The sequence below is a fragment of the Corythoichthys intestinalis genome, chromosome 21 (genome assembly GCF_030265065.1).
Source record: "Corythoichthys intestinalis isolate RoL2023-P3 chromosome 21, ASM3026506v1, whole genome shotgun sequence".
NCBI classification, from domain to species: Eukaryota; Metazoa; Chordata; class Actinopteri; order Syngnathiformes; family Syngnathidae; genus Corythoichthys; species Corythoichthys intestinalis.
This window is the reverse complement of record NC_080415.1, coordinates 7,417,561-7,437,974: the sequence shown is the minus strand read 5'-3', so window position 1 is coordinate 7,437,974 and position 20,414 is coordinate 7,417,561. Positions and strand designations below refer to the sequence as shown.

Below are 20,414 nucleotides of genomic sequence, written 5' to 3'. Positions count from 1 at the left end.
TGAATCAACCGTTAAAGTTGTTCCCTTCTGTCTATTTCGACATGTGTAAGTTTTAAAACTGTTTAATAATTTAAAGATAGGTTTTGCCGATTTAGAAGCATTTCAGATGAAAAGTTACTTAGGTTCGCTAGGAAGGTTCTCTACAACAGAGCCTTCCTGAGAAGTCTACTGCTTTAAGATGGCAGCTGTTTACTAACGCATCTAGTTCTTTATTATACATGTTGCTAATGCCGCTGAGTGTCATTTGCATCTAGTGCTGTATATATGTGATATCTACCGAAGCATCATGTGGGCGTAGTTTGTAGGCTATCTGCTACAGTCAGGTATTATTGGAGCCACCTAGTTTAGTAGCATCGCATTTGCAACCGCGTCACACTCCCTTGCCTCCTCCCCACTACTGCTCTGTTCTCTTGTCTCCGTGAGTTGTCTTTTTCAGACTTTTCTCACGTCGGTCAACCAACATCGTAACGAATAGTAACGCATGCCTTTCCCGCCTCAGTAACGGCGTTGCCAAGATGTGAAAAGTAATTAATTAGATTACTCACTACTGAAGAAAATAACGCCGTTAGTAACGATGTTATATTCTGACGCCATTCAACACTGGTGTTGTTAGATCCAGAGTGCCTCTGTCTGAGGTGAGTAAATGAAGTCGATTGTATTCTCTGTTGCTGAGATGTTACGACTTAGCACGGAGTGCTGGCCTAGTTAGCGATGATGCTAATCAGTGTCTTAAGGGTCCGTTTGTATTGTGTTTTAGAGAAGCATATTAGCACTTGAGTTATTGTTAGATAGTAAAGTTGTTTCATTTCTTTTTATAAAGAAACCACATAAATAAACCCATTCATATTACAGCTTAGTCTCCTTTCTGCACTAACTCCCATTCAAACTGTAAATTGTCATACAAGAGTGTGCTTTGAAATTGGATTGCATTTATGAATAACTGTTTGAGAAAGAAAATGGATTCATTACAGTCTGCCTCTTCCAAATTTGATTTTGTTGTGTAGTTTGTTTAAAGAAAATGAATGGGTCATTGACACAATTTCTATCAGCACTTTGCCCACAAGAAAAAAAATCTCAGTCAGCGACACTTTTTTTTTTTTAACGAATAGGACTTCGGTCTGACATGTGTACAGAGAAATTCTTTTTATGTTTTATACTCAGAACCTTACTGAATACTTTTACAAGTTTTATGTACTTAAAACAATACAGTTGTAGACTACAGTGAAGTCAGGAAGCTGTAACTAAATATTTTATTTTGAAGGAAATAGTCATCCATTTTGTCTTCATTGTTACTTACAGCATGCCTAAAACAACCTTAAGTTAAACAGTGAAGATTATTTTAAAAACTGACATTTATCCGATTAATCGTTTTAGTAATCGACCGATTAACCGATTATAAAAAATAATCGTTAATTACAGCCCTAAAAGAACTACATTTTGGCCTGACATATTGCTTGACGTAGGCACACTTTGCTCTAATCTAGGTGAACGCTGCAAACTACAATATTTTAATTTTTGCAAGGTGATGTTCTACAACAGGTCGCCATTTTTTTGACAGCGATAACAGGCACCCAGGAATACTTTGATAAGTGCTACATAAGTTTCAATTTGTTCAAAGTATGTAGGCAAGGGAAAACTAATAAAAACTAAAGGTTTTTATACATTACATTTTGTGTACATGAGCACAGGAAATTCTTGACACTTCTAAGTGCATACAAACAAGTTGCATTATTCACAGTTGTTATATTGCCATAGAGCTGCCATTCTTTTTCCCCAAGATTTACGATATTATAAATCATTAAAAAAAAATTGTGCTTACCTTGTTCAGCATGCCAGGTTGCTGGCCCCGGATGCCTGCCTGGCCTCCACCACCCGGTTGCTGTAACGTATCCGCCAGCAGGTTGCTGTTGCTACCCATCCCTTGATTCCCGAAGCCCAACCTGGGAGAACCGTTCATCACCTGGTTTCCCATCATGCCTGGTTGCGACGGTCCGTTATTTCCTTTCTGCTGTGCCGCCATCATAGCCCTGTTCATGCCACCCATCATTCCGGCGACAGCATTTTGCTGCATCATGTTGGCCTGCTGCTGGGGGGAGAGGTGTTGTCCTTGCCCCATTATCTGCTGTGGTACCTGGCCCGGGCATGCCTTCATGTTTGCCATGTGCTGTCCAATTGCAGTTGGGCCTCCTGGACTCCCTATGGCCCCTTGATGTCCCGGTGGGGTCGACGTAGGTCCCCCCGAGCGCAACAACTCCGACAGCTGTTTATGCTTGGCCACCGCATCCTGGCCTCCGCTGATGCCTCCGGCACCTCCTCCTGGACCGAGCCCAAAACCCATCCCTCCTCCCGGGCCTCCGCTGCCTCCTCCAGGACCGAGACCTCCTGGGCCTCCCCCCAGAGTGGTGTGCAACTGGTTGAGATCGCCCCCGTTGACAAGGCCTGGTTCATTACTGCTGATGAGCTCATCTGGGAGGTCATGCTCCAGGTCAAACAATGAGCCAAAATCTGAAAAGGATGACAAAGTTTGGGTGAGTTGAGGTGGCTTGTCAAGAAAAGTGGGGGGGGGGGGGGGGGGGGGCATTGCCTAACAGAATATTCTTTTTTTATGTATGATATTGAATATAAATGGCCTGTAGTAGAGGTCGACCTATACGGGATTTTCAAATGACGATACCTTAAAAAAATTTCAGCCGATTGCCGATATCCAAAGCAGATTTTGTAAGATGATATTTGAGAACGACATACTTTTTTTTAAAGCACATCGATTATTAAAGGTTTTTTTTTTTTTTTTTTTTTTTTTTAAATATTTCAACAGCTTCAAATTTACAATGACGACCTGACGGATTACAGAGATTCCTCGTTTTTCGCAGTTAATGGGACCTGCCGCGATCACCCCAAAAAAAAAAACAAAAAAAAATTATTTTTGTGTTCAAGGTATTTATTCAGATTTAGCATTGGAAAGAGATACACATTAGACATGTTTTTTCACTTTTTACTCAAAGTATATGTATTAAAAAAAAAAGTATGTGTATAATTTTTTTAAAATAGTTTTTAAGCACTTCAAATGTAATAATTATGTTTTAAACATGTTACTGTCCCACTGAATTATTTTTTAAACAAGAATAAAGTAGAAAAATCTTGTTTAATTAATTAAATGCTTCATCGAGTGAGTCCACTCAAATTGTTCAAGCTGCTCACTTACATACAGTGAGTTGCCACAGCAACTGTTTAACAAGTTAAGCGATGATTGACGCATGCGGCGCTTTGAAGGAAGCGTCTCTGGCAAAATCAAACCTTAACTGTCTGTCAATCATTGTTAACTGTACACTGCCTGACCAAGAAAAGCGGCAGAAGCGAGAGTGAGAGACTTCGTGATCGAATCGGGACAGCTCTATAAAATACTGCATTTATTAATTAATTTTTTAATTGGAAAAAAATCCACGATGGACTGACGGTGCGAAGTTTGAAGCGGGAAATAGCGAGGGATCACTGTAATTTTGTCTAGTGCTACCAAACATATGAATGCAGCAAGAACATTATTTTCAAACAATTAAACCCATCAGTATGTGACAACGAGATGTAAACAAGTGAGAAAGAGCGTGTAAGACGATGCCCGCCATGCTAAAGCTAATGTTGACGTGAATGCTACGATAACACTACGAGTTACATTTAGAGTCTAAGGATCACTCAGTAAACACCTTAAAAGGCTAAAGCAATATTGCATATTCGTTCATGCAAGATTTAAAAAAAACCTGACAATATTTACAAAATAAGTAAGCCTGAAGCTTCCTGTATTAGGGTCATTCCGTGTTCCTACCATCAGTCAGGGGCTGACACAGTTGCCCACACAGATGCCTGATCAAAATCCTATACTATCGGCCTTTTTAGTATTTGTGTTTATAAAAGCAGGATGACCAGGCACAGTAAAGTAAAGTAGATCTAGCAGGATGAGTTGTGCCAGAGCCATGAACTTAGCTTTGTCCTTACCCGGGTAATGACAAGCATGGTGTTTATTCTCGGTCTGTTCCTCATTGCATCCCGAAGACCGCGCTGACTGTGTTTTAGTTCTGCTTTACTTGACATATTTCAATAATCGGAATTTGGATGTTTGTGAATCGTTCTCGACTCTTCCACGGCCAAATCGCGAATATTCTAAAAATCGGAAATTTCGCACACCTCTATTAAACACTATCATGAATGTTTTCCACCGGCTACGGATTAACTCCAGCGTGTTTAGTGTGTCTAGAAGTGGTAAAACATGTTTTTTTTTTCCCTCTCTGGCAACTGTCTGTACTGAGTATAAGGTAAATATAATAAAAGTCACACACATGTGCTTTTTATGGCAAATAATTCAATTTTTTTTGTTCTGATGGTAATAATGTTGAGCTGTGGCTGTGGGTTTAAGCTCACCTGAAGGACTGCATTTATTTTAATTTTATTTAAAATATACTGGTACCGCTACTTACGAATTTAATTCGTTCCAGGACCTTGTTTGTAAGTCGAAATGATTGTATGTCGAGCAGGATTTTCCCATACGAATACATTATAATTCTATTATTCATTCCACAGCCCAAAAACCTGAACAAATCGGGTTCTAATGTGGCAGACGTTTTTTTTTGTGTACCTGAACGCACCGCGTCGCTGGCGTGACAGAGAGAGGGAGCGGGGCAGTTGAGAGATATTTTCACTTTTAAAATTTTGTTGAGAACACCAACTACGGCGGACAGTAGGCGTTTTGTGTTGGACAAGTTCTGAAATAAATAAAACCCTAACCAAGCTGGCATTTTCTTTGGCGATGTTACCACAATAATAATTGTCACCTTAACTTATAAAGACTGACGAACGGTGGTCAGAGGAGGACCGTGGAGATCGGAGACATTCTAAGGCTGTATTGTTGAGCCAGTTCACGGATGCGCACCCCACACTCATATTTTTCTTTTATTTGCATCTCCATTTCAATGGTAAGCGTCACCTTTTTCCTTGTATCACCCACTGTACCAACCATTTTGAAACCTGTGTTGACTTCTCTCACATGGAAATCCGCTGTGCGTCCGTCTGCGGTGCTGTCATGTTGTCGTATTTCAAGCACATCGTTGGATGTACAAACAAATGGAGAGTTCAATTTTACGTCAGATGTCTAAAAGATCTTGTGTCGAAGCGATCGTATGTCGAGGTACCACTGTACTTTGTTTTGTATTTATTTTAACTTAACATTATACCTATGTTCCAATTTGCTAATATGTTTTGAAAAACAAAAATCCTCTTTAATAGAAAATAAAAATCTCCAGATATCTCAAAGTAACACATTTTAAAGTTGTAATTGCAAAACTGTAATACCGTCAGAATCTCATGCCGGCACATGCCCTTAACTAGAGGCATGCGAAATTTCCGATTCTTAGATTATTCGCGATTCGGCCGTGGAAGATTCAAGAACGATTCACAAACATCCAAATTCCGATTATTGAATTATACCAGGTAAAGCGGAAATAAAACACAGTCAGCGCGGTCTTCGGGACGCAATGAGGAGGAGATCGGGAGTAAATATCATGTTCAACTTATGCCGCTAGATTAAAAAAAAAACAATAATACCTGACTGCGGCCAACAGCCGCTACAAACAACGCCCTGTTGCTAGTTGCTACAAACATACAGCAACATACGGCTATGGTAGATATCACACATATGTAGAACTAGATGCAAAATGACAGCCGACGGCGGCGTTAGAACATGTACAGAGAACTAGATGCAAAATGACAGACTTGCCAGCGCTGGTAAACAGCCGCCATCTTAAAGCAGTAGACTTCCCCAGAAGGCTCTGTTGTAGCGAACCTAGTTACTTTTTGTCTAAAATACCCCTTAATCGGCAAAATCTTGACATGAATCCATCTTTAAATGATGAAACAGTTTTAAAACTTCGACATGTCGAAAGTAGACGGAGGGGAAATTATGGAATAACGGGAGCAATTTTAACAACTTTAACGGTTGATTCAGAACATTAAATTAATTGAATGTAGTTTAAAGCTGCTGATACTGAATGGAGACTTGAGTATTTTATTTACCATTTTTAATAGGGCTGTCAAACGATTAAAATTTATAATCGAGTTAATCACAGCTTAAAAATTAATCGTAATTAATCACAATTCAAACCATCTCTCTAAAATATGCAATATTTTACTGTAAATTATTGATGGAATGGAAAGACACAATACGGATATATACATTCAATATATTGTCCATAAGTACTGTATTTGTTTATTATAACAATAAAGCCACAAGATGGCATTAACATTACTAACATTATTTCTGTTAGTGATTGAAATACACCACACGGTGTCAATAGCGAGTTTAACTTACAAATCGAGCCAAATGAGTGTGTTTTGTCCCTCGACTGACGCCTTAGTTCCCGGTTTGCTGGTGTGCTGGTTTCACAACGTACGAGACCTCTGATAGTTTGTATATTGTGACTAAATATTGCCATCCAGTGTATTTGTTGAACTAAACGAAATGTTTAAATAGAGTTGGACCAAAGTCTCAGTAAGTTTTATCTGTATTTTGCATAGCTATTTTGATTAGGAATGCCAGTTCTCTTTGCACGGTTGTTTAACTGTGTGCTAATAGGGCCTCATTAATAAATGAAGTGCTTTTCTTTTTGTGAACATTATTTTTTTTGAGAGATATTATTTTTGTTGTGCTTTCACTAAATGATACTCATGTTTGTTGTGAAGCAGTTGCCGAAGCTTATGCCAATAAATGGCGTGGTCCAATGAACGCATGTGTCCACTCGTCTTTTGTAATATTCTGATATAAAATTATCCGAGGGACCCTGAAGTGCACGAGGCGCCAATGCTGTTTACTCACATGATGCAGGAGTGAGTTAGTTACGGCCTGCCGAGAGCCGTAAGCTGTGTTAATGTTGAAGCTGAATATGCTAATAAAGAAACAAAGTGCCAGCACGTTGCGTGTGGTATACCTTTGTTAAGAAAAAGCACAAAACAAGACACCTTTCACTGCCTCTTAGCTCTCAAGTGCGTCATTGTAATCTGTTTGAGGCAATGCATGAGCGGGTCATTCCGCGCATGCGTTAAATGTAGGGGTGTGACAAAATATCGAAATGGTGATATATCGTGATACTTTGTATCCCAAAAGGTTATTCATATGCTCCTGCCAAGAATCGAGATATCGTTTTAAAAAGGTGTGAATGTCTAAAAAATAAATAAAAAGGAACCAACAAGTTGCTACCAAAATCTTCCACCATAATAGTGTCTCAGTTAACTCTTAAGGCTGCATTGACGGTGCACGACGCCCAATCCATTTAGACTGGGAACATTCGTTCATTCGAAACCAGAGCATTCACAGTCATTCTGTCCGATTGTCGGGGCATTTACAAGTCACTTGCGGTTCATTTTAGGGCATTTACAGGTCGTTTCCTGTTGAGTTTGAGTCAATGCCTATTCATTTAGGTGAGTCCCAGGTCACTTCCTGTTCTGTAACTCAAAACAAACAGGAAGTGACCCATAAAATACCCCAAAATCAACAGGAAGTAACTGAAAATCAACAGGTAAATGACCTTAAATGAAAAATTACCTCATTCCCTGGCATTGGCTGCCACTGACGGCCATAGAAGTTCAATCAGTTTGAATTCGCTGCCATCCTCCCAGTTCAAATGGACTGGACGTCTACTAGTGATGAACTCATTCCAATTCACAGCAGAAGCTTGATTTTTCTGTTTATTAGTTGTTTGTAGAATATCCTACAATGATTTCCTGATCAATGTATCGATAATCGTTGTATCATATCGTCAGATCATCGTTATCGTGAGCTTTGTATCGCAAATCGTATCGTGAGGTACCAAGAGGTTCCCACTCTTAGTTAAATGTGTCAAATATTTCAACGTGATTAATTTAAAAAATTAATTACCGCCCGTTAACGTGATAAATTTGACAGCACTAGTTTTTAACAGATAACTTGATACTGAAATAGTAGTTTGGTTTAGCCTGTTGGGGGAGTTGTGCATTAATAATCGATTTATAATCGTATCCGAGCTTCTGAATCGTAATCGAATCCTTATGTGCCCAAAGATTCCCACCTCTACCTATGACCAGAACCAATTAATTTCATAAGTAGAGGTAACCACTGTATTGCCCCCCCACACGAAGTTGCACCCCAATCTATAAAGGTTTTTTATTTCATTATGAAATAACATATCCAAACTTTGAAGTTATGTTAAAGCCGTCTTTACTGTGTAAAAGCAACATTACACAATCAAGAGGGCAAAAAGGTACAGAACATTTTCAAAAACAAGTCTTTGCATAGGATAAACAAAGAATTTGCCTCAATCTTAATGAATTGTGAGAGTGCAATAATTTGTATAATGGCTGATTGATTCAGCTCGAAAGGCTAACACTGACAACCAATGCAGCTGCTATACAAAAATTAAAGTAAAAAGAAAACTAAAACATTGGACTGACTTCCTTGCACGGAGGAGTGTCCATGTTGATTTAGATGCTTTGGACATGGCGCTGTCCATACTCCATGCTAGATAGTTTGTCGAGGAGGCCAGTCTTCCAGCTGCTGTCATCGCAATACACAAAAACACCCCAGCTATGGCAATTAAGTCTTCAGCAGCAGTTCAAAGAGTTTTAGCTCCCTAAAAAAGGTCAATATCGTGAAAACCTTAACGGTCACTGACAACCTGAAGGGGGGCAGATTTGTAGAACGTGAGCAAATGTTCGCCTTGGTTATTACAAGGCCGGAAGGTAATGGCTTGTTGTCAGTGTGATTAAAACGAGCGAAGGTGGCCACTTGAGCTTCTATTTAACTTGTAATAAAGTCCGGCTATAAAGACAATTAGACACGGGCCAGCCAAAGTCTTCGGTTAGGTAGCTTAGCAAATGGCTAACGAGGCTAGCTCCGGCTGTAATGGTACGAAGCATGCGAGCTAAGCTGGGAGGTTCTCCTCCATGGCACGTCCGACACACTCGCGTAGCAAGCTAACATTAGCAAGCTACGACAAAAACACAAGCGGAATCCCGCGTCCTCGCTCGCTTCCCAGCGCACGGAAAGGGCCGACAAATGGCCAAAATGACAAATAAGACAGTCACGGGGGATATATTCAAGTCATACGCACCGTTTCCATCGCTGGCAGAGGCGGAAAGTGCCGGAGAGGAGAGTTTAGGCCTCTTGGCTGAAGGCGGGCCAGAGTCCAGAACGTTCTCGGCCATATTTTTTTCGAAATAAAAATATATAAAGTATCCACAATTGCAGACGATTCCGCGCCGTCAGAAGCTCGTTCCTTTCCGTTTCCAATATTGCGACTTTTCCCCCTCCTTTAGGGGGATTAAGAGGGGGAAAGTCCCGTGTAGAAATTACTCCTCTTTCCCTGGGTTCGCCTCTCGATTTCAGCCTCGGCGTATAATCAACCCCCCTCCTCCTCCCTCCCTCGTCGGATTTTTTGTTCTTTATAAATTTCTGCCAGTGGAGGAGGAGGGGGACGGTGAAAGTAAAGAGGGGGGAAAGAACGCAGAGGCTTCCCCCTAAACTTGCAAAGGCTCTTCGGTTGTAAATAAACTGTCCCCGGGTGTCTCTTCCATGGCCGCATCCGTCATTTCAGCCTCCTTTCCAGCGGAGTCTGACTGGAGATAATGTCGGGTAGAGACGGCTCGTTTGCCTGCCAAGTGATGGTGGTGCCGCTGGTGGGAGCGGGTGAGGATGAGCTGATGTCAATTTTAAATATAAACAAAACATACAAAATAAAGTGATGTGGACAGAAAACGGTAGGAAGATCATTAGTTTTACACCTTCTATAAAATTCAAAAGTTGAGCATTAAAAAATGCACATTCGCAACCTGCTCTTGCATTGATTTACATTATGATTGGAATAGTTGATCACATTAGTTTTTAACGCCCCTAATAAGGACGTTCAAATTGCAACACCAACAAAAAAGATGCTTTATCTTGAAAAAAAGTAGTTCAAAATTGATATAAAATCAAACATCTTGTTATTTGCACATTCTTAAAAGATTCAACATTTTATTTTTTAATATACATTTGTATGAAAAAATATCTGAACCTTTTGGAATTTCTCACATTTCTTCTGCATAAAGTCACCATCAATTGTGATCTGATCTTTGTCAAAGTCACACAGATGAAAAAACAGTGTCTGCTTTAACTAAATCACCCAAACATTTATAAGTTTTCATATTTTAATGAGGATCGTATGCAAACAATTACACAAGGAGGAGACATAAGTAAGTGAACTATCACATTAAATATTTTGTGGGGCCCCCCTTTGGCAGCAATAATTTCAACCAGACGCTTCCTGTAGCTGTAGATCAGTCTGGAACATTGATCAGAACTAATCTTGACCTATTCTTCTCTACAAAACTGCTTTAGTTCAGTCAGATTCCTTCTGGCATGAATCGCTGTCTTTAGGTCATGCTACAGCATCTCAATGGGGTTCAAGTCTGGACTTCAACTTGGCCACTCCATAACGTGTATTTTATTCTTCTGAAACCATTCTGAAGTTGATTTACGTCTGTGTTTTGGATCATTGTCTTGTTGCAGCATCCATCCTCTTTTTAGCTTCAACTGTCTGACAGACGGCCTCAGGTTTTCCTGTAAAACATCCTGATAAACTTCTGAATTCATTCTTCCATAAATGATTACAAGTTGTCCAGGCCCTGAGGAAGCAAAACAGGCCCAAATCATGATGCTCCCTCCACCATGCTTCACAGTAGGGATGAGGTGTTGATTTTCTTGTTTCTCCACACATGATGTTGTGTGTTACTCCCAAACAATCCAACTTTGGTTTCATCAGTCCACAAAATATTTTGCCAAAACTTCTGTGGAGTGTTTAAGTGCCTTTTTGTGAACATTAAAAGTGCAACAATGTTTTTTTTTAGACAGCAGTGGCTTCTTCCATGGAATCCTCCCATGAATACCATTCTTGGCCATAGTTTAAATATAGTTGATGTGTGCAGAGAGATATTGGACTGTGCCAGTGATTTCTGTAAGTCTTTAGTAGACACGCTAGGGTTCTTTTTTACCTCTCTGAGTATTCTGCGCTGAACTCTTGGCGTCATCTTTGATGGACGGCCACTCCTTGGGAGAGAAGCAACAGTGCCAAACTCTCTCCATTTGTAGATAAGTTCTCTGACTGTCGATTGATGAACATCCAGACTTTTAGAGATGGTTTTGTATCCTTTCCCAGCTTTATACAAATCAACAATCCTTGATCGCAGGTCTTCAGTCAGCCCTTTTGATTGAGCCATGATGCACATCAGACAATGCTTCTCATCAAGACAATTCTTACCAGGTGTGTGTTTTATAGTGGGCAGGGCAGCTTTAAACCAATCATCAGTGATTGGGAACAAACCTGACTTAAATTGTTTGATAAAAATTGGTTTCAATTGCTCTGTAAGTCTCCTTAGGCAGAGGGTTCACTTACCGTACTTATTGTTCCCCCTTCTGTCATTGTTTGCATGCCAGTCTTATTAAAAACCTATAAATGTTTGGGTTGTTTTAATTAAAGCAGACACTGTTTTTACATCTGTGTGATTTTGACAAAGATCAGATCGCATTTGACAAAGATCAGATCGCATTTGATGGTGATTTTATGCAGAAATGTGAGAAATTCCAAACGGTTCAGATACTTTTCCATACCACTGTAATGACTGTTATTAGTAGAGGTGGGAACCTCTGGGTACCTCACGATACGATTTGCGCTATAAGGCTTGTGATTAGGGCTGCAGCTATCGATTATTCAAAGCAACACTAGGTCACTTTTCAACCTTTCTAAAATATTTTCAAAACCTTTGTGATAATATGTTTAGGGCTGCAGCTATCGATTATTTTCGTAGTCGATTAATCGATGAACTAGTTTGTCGAATAATCGGGTAATCGGATAAGGAACATGAAAAATTCAAATACCTGAGCTGAGCTTCAAACTGGATAAAAAAAAAAAATTAAATAAGGATCTATGTTTCACAAAAGAACAATTGTCTAACTTACATAGCAAAATTTCTCTAGCTTAAATGCTATAAAACACTAACTTTTTTTTTTTTTTTTTTTTTACAATGCTCTTAACAAATGGTTCAGACACATAGTCCCACAAAAAAACGGCTAAATATACTCATAAACTAAATTATGAATGCATTAAATAAACATTAGCTCAAAAAAACTTAGCTTATGTTGGTCTTAACATGGAGCAGCTGGATTCACCCATGTAAAATAAGGCAGACAAGAGGGCAGTGTATCCACTCAAATCAATAAAACTGAATGCAAACACTTTCAAAATAAACCATTACAATGCCACAATAATCAAACGAATACTCGAATCAGCAAAATTTCATTCGAATCTTTTTTTCTAATCGAATACTCGAGTTAATCGATTAATGGTTGCAGCACTAAATATGTTGATTGACAACTAGTTATATGACACCTCTTTCATATATTGAGGAGGACTGTATCGCTTTCACCGGCACTAATTAACTTTAAGGAGGGTGGCAGGAACCTACCACACGGTTGACTCACAACATTAAATGACTTCCATACAAGAGAGTAATAAAATACACCTTGTGTCAAGTAGGGTTCATGCCCCCGATGATTTATGACTTTGACCTCTGTGACCCCGCCCCCTTTGATTGTAGTCCTTTGATCTCTATTGTGATGACAGATGATTGATGACCCCTCCCCCCTTCCCCTTTGATCGTGGTCCTTTGATCTCTATTGGTGCTGACAGGTGATTGATGACCCCCCCCTTGCCCCTTTGATCGTAGTCCTTTGATCTCTATTGGTGCTGACAGATGATTAATGACCCCAGCCCCCCTTTACCCCTTTGATCGTGGTCCTTTGATCTCTATTGGTGCTGACAGATGATTAATGACCCCCGCCCCCCGGACCCCTTTTGATCGTAGTCCTTTGATCACTATTGGTCATGGCAGATGTTTAACAACTTTGAAGTTTAGCGCATGCGTGCTAGGCGTGTTATGGGTTATGTCCGTACATGTCCCCCCTAGAAAAAAACGTAGTGTGTGGAGGGGCGTGTTTAGCGCATGCGTGCTAATGCGTGTTCCGGGGACATGTCCGTACATGTGAATCGGAAGTAGTAGGGAGTGTTTAGCGCATGCGTGCTAATGCGTGTTCCGGGGATATGTCCGTACATGTCCTAACGAAGAATCGGAAGTAGTAGGGCGTGGCTAGCGCCTGGGCTAGGCGTAGCCAAAGTGCGCTAACCGGCATTCTCAACAAGCTACCGTGAGGGGAGCCATGATTAACGAGACGTGTGTTAACATTAGCCGGGAACGACCCAATGCGGTCACGGGTGCCCCCCGCAAAATGCAGATGTACCTAAGGCGTGTGCAATACCCGCCTAGTGAGGAGCTAGAAGAGGTTAGACCTTTACCTGACTCAGGATCATGGGGGTTCCGGTTCAACTATGCGATGGGTGAGCTGTGTTTCTTCAGTAAATATGAGGACAACGACAACATGCTGCCGGCTGACATAGGCATGCTTAATTCTAATGATTGGGGTGTTATAAAGGACCTCATACCTGGTGTGTTGGATAAGTGTTTATCTTCATCGGAAGCGTGGGAAGATTTGAGCTTTGTTTGGCTCTCCAGAAATTCAAACAGTGGACGGTGGTTCTTCAGAGTGAAGATTAAGTTACAAGAGGGTTTGGAGAAGGAAGATGATCAAAGCGTCTGTCATGATGAGTTGGAATTCCAGTTAGAATCATTTAACAGCGAATGCGGAGTGTTTATGATCATCATGGCGGTCCCTCTGTTAGATTGGAATGATCTGATGAGGGAGTTCTCCGTGAGAATCTCCGCCCTCTTCCAAAGCAGCCGTCTTTGGCATAATGAGGTGGGCGTTAAAAAGGCGTTAACGTTTGTGTAGCCAACCTCGCGGTACAAAGTTATTTTTTTAAAAAACAGAAGCCCCACCCCAACTACGCCCCCCGCCTCCCAATAACGCCACACCCCCTTTTCATGTATATATACCACAGATTGGCGGGGCACATAGCTCACTCCAAACCTACAACGGAGCCGCTTATATCACTTTTTTGAAGGAAACTCGATGATGCCTGGATCCAGACCGACTCGGAGACGTTTGTCCACCATCTGGACACCGTTTGAAACGGATCGTAGAGTAGTGTTTGAGGACGATATGGAATCTAATACCCCACTACTCGCCAGTACTTGGACGGAGAGCGTTACCTGTGATGGGCCTGAACTCGTCAACCCTACCGCTGAGGATGGCGAAACACAGCAAGCTGATCCTGAGCCATCATCGGCCATCGGGGCGGACGATCCCCCACTACCGATGCATGCGTCAGGGGTGAGATCAGCCGCTACCAGGTCTGAGGACTCTTCACAGCCAGAGTTGACTGAGAACGTCAACCCTAACGCCGAGGATGGGGAGACACAGCAAGCCGATTCCATGCCGTCGTCCCCACTCTGGCCGCCTGAGGCTCCACCACCTGTGCGCACTCTGCGACTTATGAAGAGGTCAGCGGATTCTGATGGCACACCAGCGGGGTCGTCTAACTCTGAAGAGGCAGCCCCTCCTTCAAAGGCATCGGTAGAACCTCTCTCGGGAGAGCACCCATCCTCAGACTCTAAAATAGTATTGATCCAGGGCACGTTTGATTTCAGGGGTAAATGAATTTGCGTTCACCTCAGAGACCTTATCAGAGATATTCTTAGCCTGTTCGAGCTCCAGGAGAATTATCTCCTGGAGCTCGAACAGGCTAAGAATATCTCTCATTCTCATTCATCACTCATTCTTAGCCTGTTCGAGCTCCAGGAGAATTATCTCCTGGAGCTCGAACAGGCTAAGAATATCTCTGATAAGGTCTCTGAGGTGAACGCAAATTCATTTACCCCTGAAATCAAACGTGCCCTGGATCAATACTATTTTAGAGTCTGAGGATGGGTGCTCTCCCGAGAGAGGTTCTACCGATGCCTTTGAAGGAGGGGCTGCCTCTTCAGAGTTAGACGACCCCGCTGGTGTGCCATCAGAATCCGCTGACCTCTTCATAAGTCGCAGAGTGCGCACAGGTGGTGGAGCCTCAGGCGGCCAGAGTGGGGACGACGGCATGGAATCGGCTTGCTGTGTCTCCCCATCCTCGGCGTTAGGGTTGACGTTCTCAGTCAACTCTGGCTGTGAAGAGTCCTCAGACCTGGTAGCGGCTGATCTCACCCCTGACGCATGCATCGGTAGTGGGGGATCGTCCGCCCCGATGGCCGATGATGGCTCAGGATCAGCTTGCTGTGTTTCGCCATCCTCAGCGGTAGGGTTGACGAGTTCAGGCCCATCACAGGTAACGCTCTCCGTCCAAGTACTGGCGAGTAGTGGGGTATTAGATTCCATATCGTCCTCAAACACTACTCTACGATCCGTTTCAAACGGTGTCCAGATGGTGGACAAACGTCTCCGAGTCGGTCTGGATCCAGGCATCATCGAGTTTCCTTCAAAAAAGTGATATAAGCGGCTCCGTTGTAGGTTTGGAGTGAGCTATGTGCCCCGCCAATCTGTGGTATATATACATGAAAAGGGGGTGTGGCGTTATTGGGAGGCGGGGGGCGTAGTTGGGGTGGGGCTTCTGTTTTTTAAAAAAATAACTTTGTACCGCGAGGTTGGCTACACAAACGTTAACGCCTTTTTAACGCCCACCTCATTATGCCAAAGACGGCTGCTTTGGAAGAGGGCGGAGATTCTCACGGAGAACTCCCTCATCAGATCATTCCAATCTAACAGAGGGACCGCCATGATGATCATAAACACTCCGCATTCGCTGTTAAATGATTCTAACTGGAATTCCAACTCATCATGACAGACGCTTTGATCATCTTCCTTCTCCAAACCCTCTTGTAACTTAATCTTCACTCTGAAGAACCACCGTCCACTGTTTGAATTTCTGGAGAGCCAAACAAAGCTCAAATCTTCCCACGCTTCCGATGAAGATAAACACTTATCCAACACACCAGGTATGAGGTCCTTTATAACACCCCAATCATTAGAATTAAGCATGCCTATGTCAGCCGGCAGCATGTTGTCGTTGTCCTCATATTTACTGAAGAAACACAGCTCACCCATCGCATAGTTGAACCGGAACCCCCATGATCCTGAGTCAGGTAAAGGTCTAACCTCTTCTAGCTCCTCACTAGGCGGGTATTGCACACGCCTTAGGTACATCTGCATTTTGCGGGGGGCACCCGTGACCGCATTGGGTCGTTCCCGGCTAATGTTAACACACGTCTCGTTAATCATGGCTCCCCTCACGGTAGCTTGTTGAGAATGCCGGTTAGCGCACTTTGGCTACGCCTAGCCCAGGCGCTAGCCACGCCCTACTACTTCCGATTCTTCGTTAGGACATGTACGGACATATCCCCGGAACACGCATTAGCACGCATGCGCTAAACACTCCCTACTACTTCCGATTCACATGTACGGACATGTCCCCGGAACACGCATTAGCACGCATGCGCTAAACACGCCCCTCCACACACTACGTTTTTTTCTAGGGGGGACATGTACGGACATAACCCATAACACGCCTAGCACGCATGCGCTAAACTTCAAAGTTGTTAAACATCTGCCATGACCAATAGTGATCAAAGGACTACGATCAAAAGGGGTCCGGGGGGCGGGGGTCATTAATCATCTGTCAGCACCAATAGAGATCAAAGGACCACGATCAAAGGGGTAAAGGGGGGCTGGGGTCATTAATCATCTGTCAGCACCAATAGAGATCAAAGGACTACGATCAAAGGGGCAAGGGGGGGGTCATCAATCACCTGTCAGCACCAATAGAGATCAAAGGACCACGATCAAAGGGGAAGGGGGGAGGGGTCATCAATCATCTGTCATCACAATAGAGATCAAAGGACTACAATCAAAGGGGGCGGGGTCACAGAGGTCAAAGTCATAAATCATCGGGGGCATGAACCCTACTTGACACAAGGTGTATTTTATTACTCTCTCATACATAGTTATTATGTTTTTTTGTTTTTGTTTTTTTTTTAATGGAAAAAAAACATTCAAGGTAACATCAGTTACTTTGCCAAGTAACTAATTACTCTTACATTCAGGTAACTGAGTTACCAACTCAATTACTTTTTGGGAGAAGTCATTTGTAACTGTAATTAATTACTTTTTTAAAGTAAGATTAACAACAGTCTGCAAAATGAAAAGCTATGCTGTGACGAAAGCGGAGATTTTATTCTGCCAATTTGTTGCCGAACACAATTTGCCTGCAACTGTTGCTGATCACCTCTCAGAATTAGCAAAAGAAATGTTCCTTGACTCAAAGATTGCAGATTGCAGTTAATTTTGACCTTTTTAATTCATGACTGGACACACAGCCATCAAACGACATGATAGAAATTGCCAAAAGTGCTCCATACATTTATAACAAAAGTCACTGTTAGATTTTAGTAGAGGTGCGCATCGGCACTGCCCTCACGATTCGATTCGGTTCGATTCGGCAATGCATCGCGATGCATTAAAGCCTGGGATGCATTAAAATTCTAAAGCAAAGCATATTTTTCGTGAATCATGAGGCAACACAAGCGGTCAGACATTAAACAGCTTTTTATTGGCTCTTGTGTCACTCCTGGTTGAAGTCAAATGAAAATGCTTTCAGATATATATATTTAAAAAAAAAAAAAACAGGTCACAGCATTTAATTAATGCTTTGAATGAGACCAGGGCTTTCTCTTTTTTTTACACACAGTAGCAGCCTTTCACACAGTGCAACATCTGAACTCCTGTGCAAAATCAGTAATAACAGTCACTGTATTTTAGTCACAACGACCCATCAATAAAAATATTCAAGTAAATATTAAAGAAAACGACAAAGAAAATATTGTAGTGCAGCAGCATCTTTATCGCAATATCAATCCAGGGATCCGTTCAGTTGCAAACAAAACATCAACTAAATTGCAATGTAGAACAAAAGTAAAATGTAGGCCTAGCCCACTATATATGTGCAATACAGTTTATATCAGGCCTAAAAAATCCAGCCTGACCCGACACGGCCCGCTGGTATTGAAGCCCAAGCCGGCCCGAGCCCGATCAATTAACTAGATTTGCAGGCCCAGCCCGAAAAACACGATTTTTTTTTTTTAATTCGTTGTTGGAGTGACGCGGAGGAAAAAAAAAAACACAGCAGCAGCAATTTATTTTCATTTCTTCGACTTGGCAGAAAAAAACGTAAGTTTTCTTAATGTTTAAATAGTCTACATATTTTTATGATTATTATAAAAGCATTTACACAACGAAATAACGCTGGGAAAGTTTAATATAAAAAAAAAAACCTTGGGTTTTGGAGACACACAGAGGAGAAGATTCAAAAGGATCACATTTCTGTTGCCTTTGTGTGCATAAATAAAAGTGTCCTTCGTAACGAATTCTCAGTTGGCAGAAAAAAAGCGCAAGTTTTCTTAATGTTTAAACAGTCTACATATTTTTATGATCATTATAAAAGCATTTACACAACCAAATGACGCCGGGAATATTAAAAAAAAAAAAAAAACATGCGGTTTTGCAGACACACAGAGGAGAAGATTCAAAAGGATCACATTTGTGTTGCCTTTGTGTGCATAAATAAAAGTGTCTTTCGTAACGAATTCTCAGTTGGCAGAAAAAACGCAAGTTTTCTTAATGTTTAAATAGTCTACATATTTTTATGATCATTATAAAACATTTACACAAAGAAATAACGCGAAAAAACGGAAAGTTTAATATAAAAAAAAAACATGCGGGCCACGGCGTTCATGTGCGTGCACAAGCAAATGCACAATACAGAGAGCCTGCTATTGGTTTTATCCCTTTTTTTAAAAAATATAATTTATTTGTCCGGTGCGGCGGCCCGACCCGACCCAAACGTGAATGCTTAACATTTTGGGCCCGACCCGAATTGCCCAAAATGTTAATTGGGTTCGGGCACAAGATCTAACCTCTAAGAGATAGGACATAGCATCACAATGGCTGAAGCGGAGAAAGAGGGAGCGAGAAAGATTATTGATGCACCTAAGACATTGAAAGCAGATATCTGGAGACATTTTGGCTTCTACGAGGTTGGTGGGAAACTTGACCAGAGTTATGCTGTGTGTAAAAAATGAAACATGAGAATAATACTACAAATGGGGCAACCAAATCCGTTGCATCACCGGAATTGCGCAGGGAAGATTTTTGAACGTACTTATATATTTTAAAATGCGCTGAATCGATTTGCCTTGTTGGCCGCATCGAATCGAATTGTCCATGCTCCGCATCGGGACGCATCGCCGCATCGATTATTGTTGACAGTGACACCACTAGATTTCAGTAATCATAATGTAGCTGAAGATATTGATTTTTCTTTGATTGCACCAGGTTATATGCAGTGTTGTTAATAACGGCGTTACAATATAACGGCGTTACTAACGGCGTTATTTTTTTCAGCACTGAGTAATCTAATTAATTACTTTTCTCATCTTGGCAACGCCGTTACCGTTACTGAGGCGGGAAAGGCGTGCGTTACTATGCGTTACTAAGTTGGTTGAATAAAAAAAGTCTGAGAGAAACGGACTCACGGGGACGAGAGCAGAGCAGCAGTGGGGAAGACGCCGTTGCAACCGCGATGCTAGGTGGCTCCAATAATACCTGACTGTAACCATAGCCGACAAACTACGCCCACATGACACGGTAGATATCATATTATAGAACTAGATGCAAAACTGACACAGCTGCATTGCCAACATGTTTTAAGGACTACATGCGTTAGTAAACAGCCGCCATCTTAAAGCAGTAGACCTCTCAGGAAGGCCCTGATGTTGAGATCCTTCCTAGCGAACCTAAATCTTAACTTAAATCTATCTTTAAATGATGAAACAGTTTTAAAACTTACACATGTTTAAAGTAGACAGAAGGGAACTAATGCAATAACGGGAGCAATTTTAACAACTTTAACGGTTGATTCACAACTTTAAATGACTTCCACACATAGCAAAGGTTACTAGCTAGTTATCGCAATACCCTTGTGTCTAGTTAAGTGGAGGGTAAAGGGGCTAGGGCCAATTGTCCCCCAAATCCTTTAAACTTCACATTGTGTGACCTGTTTTTTTTTTGGTTGTTTTTTGTTTTTTTTGTTTCTTGTTTTTTTTTTTTTTTTTTTTTTGAGAAAAAAAAAATTATCACTAGTTACTTTGCCAAGTAACTAATTACTCTTACATTCAGGTAACTGAGTTACTAACGCAATTACTTTTTGGGAGAAGTAATTTGTAACTGTAATTAATTACTATTTTAAAGTAAAATTAACAACACTGCATATACTGTATATAGATATAACTAGATACAAAATGACAGACACGGCACTAGATGCATTAGTAAACAGCCGCCATCTTAAAGCAGTAGACCTTTTATTACGGCT

At 41.5% G+C, this 20,414-nt stretch overlaps 1 protein-coding gene across 2 annotated transcripts in view; it reads right to left on the bottom strand.

Annotated features, from left to right (window-relative positions):
* The window catches only part of ep300a (E1A binding protein p300 a), an 80,463-nt gene extending 70,768 nt beyond the window's left edge, over nt 1-9,695 (bottom strand). For both annotated transcript variants that reach the window (XM_057826658.1, XM_057826660.1), the window contains exons 1-2: nt 9,126-9,695; nt 1,820-2,505 (exon numbers count right to left, since the gene is read on the bottom strand). In XM_057826658.1, the coding sequence (XP_057682641.1) occupies nt 1,820-2,505; nt 9,126-9,219 (780 nt within the window). In that variant the 5' untranslated portion in view covers nt 9,220-9,695. The remainder of the gene's footprint in view (nt 1-1,819; nt 2,506-9,125) is intronic.
* Between the last annotated feature and the right edge of the window lie 10,719 nt (nt 9,696-20,414).